The sequence below is a fragment of the Schistocerca cancellata genome, chromosome 6 (genome assembly GCF_023864275.1).
Source record: "Schistocerca cancellata isolate TAMUIC-IGC-003103 chromosome 6, iqSchCanc2.1, whole genome shotgun sequence".
NCBI classification, from domain to species: Eukaryota; Metazoa; Arthropoda; class Insecta; order Orthoptera; family Acrididae; genus Schistocerca; species Schistocerca cancellata.
In genome coordinates, this window is record NC_064631.1 from 673,702,136 (window position 1) to 673,708,799 (window position 6,664).

At 39.3% G+C, this 6,664-nt stretch overlaps 1 protein-coding gene across 1 annotated transcript in view; it reads right to left on the reverse strand.

Annotated features, from left to right (window-relative positions):
- The window catches only part of LOC126191325 (putative ribosome-binding factor A, mitochondrial), a 55,897-nt gene extending 50,210 nt beyond the window's left edge, over nucleotides 1-5,687 (reverse strand). Inside the window, exon 1 of the mRNA XM_049932155.1 lies at nucleotides 5,262-5,687. Within this exon, the coding sequence (XP_049788112.1) occupies nucleotides 5,262-5,419 (158 nt within the window). The 5' untranslated portion in view covers nucleotides 5,420-5,687. The remainder of the gene's footprint in view (nucleotides 1-5,261) is intronic.
- Between the last annotated feature and the right edge of the window lie 977 nt (nucleotides 5,688-6,664).

Below are 6,664 nucleotides of genomic sequence, written 5' to 3' on the forward strand. Positions count from 1 at the left end.
GAGCATCGAGTGACATTATACTGAGTGCACTACCCGAAAATTACCTTGAGCAATTAAACAGAGACCCGACTCATGGAGATAACATCTTGGACCTACTGATAACAAACAGACCCGAACTTTTCGACTCTGTAAGCGCAGAACAGGGAATTAGTGATCATAAGGCCATTGCAGCATCCCTGAATATGGAACTAAATAGGAATATAAAAAAAGGGAGGAAGGTTTATCTATTTAGCAAGGGTAATAGGAGGCACATTTCACACTACCTAACAGATCAAAACGAAAATTTCTGTTCCGACACTGACAATGTTGAGTGTTTCTGGAAAAAGTTCAAGGCAATCTTAAATGCGTTTTAGACAAGTAAGTGCTCAGTAAAACTGTGAGGGATGGGAAAAACCCATTGTGGTTCAACAACAAAGTTAGGAAACTACTGCGAAAGCAAAGAGAGCTTCACTGCAAGTTTAAATGCAGCCAAAACCTCTCACACAAACAGAAGCTAAACGATGTCAAAGTTAACGTAAGGAGGGCTATGCGTGAAGCGTTCAGTGAATTCGAAAGTAAAATTCTATGTACCGACTTGACAGAAAATGCTAGGAAGTTCTGGTCTTACGTTAAATCAGTAAGTGGATCGAAACAGCATATCCAGACACTCCGGGATGATGAAGGCATTGAAACAGAGGATGACACGCGTAAAGCTGAAATACTAAACACCTTTTTCCAAAGCTGTTTCACAGAGGAAGACCGCACTGCAGTTCCTTCTCTAAATCCTCGCAGGAACAAAAAAATGGCTGACACTGAAATAAGTGTCCAAGGAATAGAAAAGCAACTGAAATCACTCAACAGAGGAAAGTCCACTGGACCTGATTGGATACCAATTCGATTCTACACAGACTATGCGAAAGAACTTGCCCCCCTTCTAAAAGCCGTGTACCACAAGTCTCTAGAGAAACGGAAGGTTCCAAATGATTGGAAAAGAGCACAGGTAGTCTCAGTTTTCAAGAAGAGTTGACGAGCATATGTGCAAAGCTATAGGCCTATATCTCTGATATTGATCTGTTGTAGAATTTTAGAACATGTTTTTTGCTCTCGTATCATGTCATTTCTGGAAACCCAGAATCTACTCTGTAGGAATCAACATGGATTCCAGAAACAGCGATCGTGTGAGACCCAACTCCCTTTATTTGTTCATGAAACCCAGAAAATATTAGATACAGGTTCCCAGGTAGACGCCATATTCCTCGACTTCCAGAACTATCAGTTTAATAAGTCACGGCTACAAAATACTAACGCGAATTCTTTACAGACGAATGGAAAAACTAGTAGAAGCCGACCTCGGGGAAGATCAGTTTGTATTCCGTAGAAATATCGGAGCACGTGAGGCAATACTGACCCTATGACTTATCTTAGAAGCTAGATTAAGGAAAGGCAAACCTATATTCCTGGCATTTGTAGACTTGGAGAAAGCTTTTGACAATGTTGACTGAAATACTCTCTTTCAAATTCTGAAGGTGGCAGGGTAAAATACAGGGAGCGAAAAGCTATTTACAATTTGTACAGAAACCAGATGGCAGTTATAAGAGTCGAGGGACATGAAAGGGAAGCAGTGGTTGGGAAGGGAGTGAGACAGGGTTGTAGCCTCTCCCTGATGTTATTCAATCTCTATATTGAGCAAGCAGTGAAGGAAACAGAAGAAAAATTTCGAGTAGGTATTAAAATCCATGGAGAAGAAATAAATCTTTGAGGTTCGCCGATGACATTGTAATTCTGTCAGAGACAGCAAAGGACTTGGAAGAGGAGTTGAGCGGAATGGATAGTGTCTTGAAAGGAGGATATAAGATGAACATCAACAAAAGCAAAACAAGGATAACGGAATGTAGTCAAATTAAGTCAGGTGATGCTGAGGGAATTAGATTAGGAAATGAGAGACTTAAAGTAGTAAAGGAGTTTTGCTATTTGGGGAGCAAAATAACTGATGATGGTTGAAGTAGAGAGGATATAAAATGCAGACTGGCAATGGCAAGGAAAGTGTTTCTGATGAAGAGAAATTTGTTAACATCGAGTATAGGTTTAAGTATTGTATGGAGTATTGTAAGTATTTGTATGGAGTGTAGCCATGTATGGAAATGAAACATGGATGATAAATAGTTTGGATAAGAAGAGAATAGAAGCTTTCGAAATGTGGTGCTACATAAGAATGTTGAAGATTAGATGGGTAGATCACATAACTAATGAGGAAGTATTGAATAGGATTGGGGAGAAGAGGAGTTTGTGGCACAACTTGACTAGAAGAAGGGATCGGTTGGTAGGACACGTTCTGAGGCATCAAGGGATCACCAGTTTAGTATTGGAGGGCAGCATGGAGGGTAAAAATTGGAGAGGGAGACCAAGAGATGAATACACTAAGCAGATTCAGAAGGATATAGGTTGCAGTAGGTACTGGGAGATGAAGAAGCTTGCACAGGATAGAGTAGCATGGAGAGCTGCATCAAACCAGTATCAGGACTGAAGACCACAACAACAACATATAAATGACCTAGTAGATAGTGTTGGAAGTTCCATGTGGCTTTTCGCGGATGATGCTGTAGTATACAGAGAAGTTGCAGCATTAGAAAATTGCAGCAAAATGCAGGAAGATCTGAAGCGGATCGGCACTTTGTGCAGGGAGTGGTAACTGACCCTTAACATATACAAATCTAATGTATTTCAAATACATAGAAAGAAGGATCCTTTATTGTATGATTATATGATAGCGGAACAAACACTGGTAGTAGTTACTTCTGTAAAATATCTGGGAGTATGCGTGCGGAACGATTTGAAGTGGAATGATCATATAAAATTAATTGTTGGTAAGGCGGGTGCCAGGTTGAGATTCACTGGGAGAGTCCTTAGAAAATGTAGTCCATCAACAAAGGAGGTGGCTTACAAAACACTCGTTTGACCTATACCTGAGTATTGCTCAACAGTGTGGGATCCGTACCAGGTCGGGTTGACAGAGGAGATAGAGAAGATCCAAAGAAGAGCGGCGCGTTTCGCGGTGTAGCCTGCAGTCCAAGTTTTGAGAGGGTGTGTTTCTGGATGAGATATCGAATATATTGCCTCCCCCTACTTATACCTCCCGAGGAGATCACGAATGTAAGATTAGAGAGATTTGAGCGCACACATAAAGTGCCCTCCCCCACACACCATTGGGTGGCTTGCGGAGTATAAATGTAGATTTAGAAACAACAGAGGACCCAAAGTTTACCTTGTGGCCCACCATGTCTCATTGCATCTAATTCTGAGAGCTTATTGTTATGTGACACATGGAATTGTAAGACATTTGCTTTATGTTATTCGCTTAAGATAAAAACCATGAAATTGTTGTGTCTCGTATCTCATAATATTTTCGGTTTTTCATTAGGATAGCATGGTTTGCAGAGTCAAATGCCTTCCCCAAGCCATAATATACTTCAAATGGTGACAATTTCTGGTTTACTGATTCTAGTTTATCACCTGTCAAGGTGCATATTGCCTGGTCAGTTGATAGGCCTTTACTAACTATGTATGAAGTTTATTGCACAGTACATTATTATCTCAAACATTTTTCAAAATGCATGCAGTAATGAAATTGTTCAGTAATTCTTTATTAACATTTTACCTTATTTTTTGTGAACTGATTTAACAACAACATGTTTAAGTCTCTCTGGGGAGGTACTGCTGTGAAAAGATTCAGCACAAATGTCAAATAATATAGGCCTATTACTATGTAGAGCAGAACATTTCAATTTTTTTATCACCGATTTCATCTTAGTCACTTGAACATGCTTTGAAGATAGTTGTTAACACTGAAACCTAACATGCTGGTTGTAGTAGAATTTTGTGAAACTTGTTTTGGAAAGCATTTCTTAGGAACTGTGGGCTAAATTATCTGCTACTGACATAGAAAAGTTGTCAACAGTTTTTGTAATTTTTGAAGCTATCTTTGGTCAGTTCATTATCTACCTTTACAGAAACTGCTACATTTTCCTGATTTGTATTTATTGTCACATATCTTACTCTGTTCCAAACAGTTTTTATATTCTTGCTGAAGAAGCTTATTTATGCTTTATTCTTGAAAGTACTTATATTTTGGTGATCTTCTGACTTTGCTTAGAATTTTGAATTACAGTTTGTAATGTAATTTAACCATGTTATAATCTGTGCCCCCTTGATGCCAAATGGAGTCTCTTCTTAGTTTCTTGTTGTTTTGATACTATTTGTAATCCAATAGTTATGCACATTTAATCTGCTTAAGAAAGCTCTCTGCAAAACAGCCTATGACTATGTTACATTTTATTTTTCATTTACACCAGATGTGTTGTGCACTTGTCAGTATTTCACAAATTCTTCTTAAATTCCTTAATTCCACTTTTAATTTATTATTCTTGTAGTTTTCCAATTATTTTAATATGAATCATGTAGGCTAATCTGATTTTAAACATTAACAGTGGTCTGAAAGACCATTAACTGTGAGTATTACATTATGACTCTTGTCTCAATGCATTTGTAAATGGGTCTCAACAGCAGTGCTAATGGTTTCCACAGCCCTCATTACAAATTGTGTGAGGGTCAACTAAAGCTACCAAACCTGTACTTCTTTAATGTTGGGCTTCTTCATCTTTCAGAGTAGCCAAAGTACAGAATGATCCTGATATTCCGTTGTTCTATAATCACATTCGAGTGTGTGGTACACATAGGATATGACATTTAATATTTCGTCATAGGTTAACTTCTGACACTTATGTTCACATGTTACTGAATTACAAAATTTAACTACTTGGCGAGCGCCAAATACTACTCGAATATGGCTACAGAGCAATGGGATATCTGGATCATTCTGTACTTCGGTTGTTCTATTCTTAAATTTTATGAGTATCAACATTAAACAAAAACAGGTTCAGTACAGTGGGTTTCGTTAGCAACGCTGCACCGCGCCAAATGAACGATGACACAATCATAAACAGCGAACATCATAGGCCGATAGTGATTTTACATGCATCTAATATACGTAACGTACCGCCTTCTGTATCACAATGCTTGTGTTGCAAAAACAAAAGTAAGGTCTCATATTTTCAACAGTGTGGAAACGTTTATCTTACCGGTGATACATCGTGGAACACGGTTTTCAGTGTTCATTTGTGCAAGCCAGTATTGACATTACAATAAATTGTACTAATGCAGTATTACCTCTGCAATATTAAGATTTATAATGAAGCAGTATACTCAGATGACAAAGGGAAACTCACTTCTTCTTAGGACCTGATTTCATGACCTTTGCCAAGAATCGTCCTTCCCGTGCCGCGTATTTGTTCATTGCCCCACAGGACAGACATAGGCTCCTTGCTGTTGATTGGTAAGCAAAAGTTCTCAGTTTGTTAGAACACACTTGGCGAACCACCTGCATCTTGAAAATGCTTAGGGATGGGGGCCCTCGTCTTCGCACTAAAAGATCACGTAAAAACCGGGGTAATGCTTGCCAAAAATTATTCTCTCATGCATCCTACATGGAGTCAAATGCGTGTACATTATTTCCACCGATACAAAACAATACTATTAACTTCAGCTAATAATGTACCACATGTTCCTAGATCCCTAACTCTATTCCCTACAAGTAAAGTAGTAAATAAACAAACATGCAATTCACAACATCGAAGTTCTCAAAGAACTTCATGCCGAAGATAAAAGTAACCACAGACGAGAATGTTTTTATGAGATCGGGGCATGGAGGTAGATTATTTTTACCTCCATGGATCGGAGGCTTTCCCGGCGTGTGTGTTGTTTCCAGGGCTCTCGTGTGCCCAGCCGGATGCTATCGTTGAACCCTTATCATATTTCGGCGAATACTCTCCAAAATATCGAGGGACTTCAACGATCGCATCCGGCTGGACACCCGAGAGCCCTGGAAACAACGAGAATGTTTCTGACGTATTTCAGCGCTCAACAAATGTGTGATCGAAAGTCTGATGCCGATACATTGCCAGTGAGCGTCATCGATTATGGTGAGATCGCAGCCAAAACCAATCAATATTGTGCTATGGAATTAAACAGACTAAACCTAGAAGTCTGATAAACCATTATATTCCCCAAAAATTCAGTACATACATAAAAGATCTTATGAGAACTCAAACTTACATTCTCGCTGACAAATATTGTTCAGCATTCCATAATAACTACATTAAGCAAGTGTAGGATGAACAAAGAACCAAGTCAACAACTGTAAATAACGAAAGTAACTATGCCGACGGCGGCAAAGATGTTTTTTATAGTCCACGATAATTTCGTTCTCTTACTGCAACGAAGCGTATTGTGGTTTCGCCTTATCAGCCACCCCCTGCCTCTTTCCTAAAAACAAAAATGGGTGCCTTCAGTATGTAAGGGAACTGGCACTTAATCTGTCTAGCACAGGCAAAGATTGCTCCTGGTCCGTGGTAAAACCTTCAGTGTCTTCTACTGGTGCCAAAGCTCCAGCCTCTTCATTGGAGTCAGATGTTGTGGTGTGAGAAGAGGACATACACTCGTCGGTATATGCAGGCTTGAATCGCTCTCTTCATACTGTCTCCTGTTTATGGTCTTTTTCAGTCTGGAAGTGTGGCTTCAGCTTGCAATTACTCTGTATGGTCCTGAATGTGGCGAAACAAAGCATAGATGC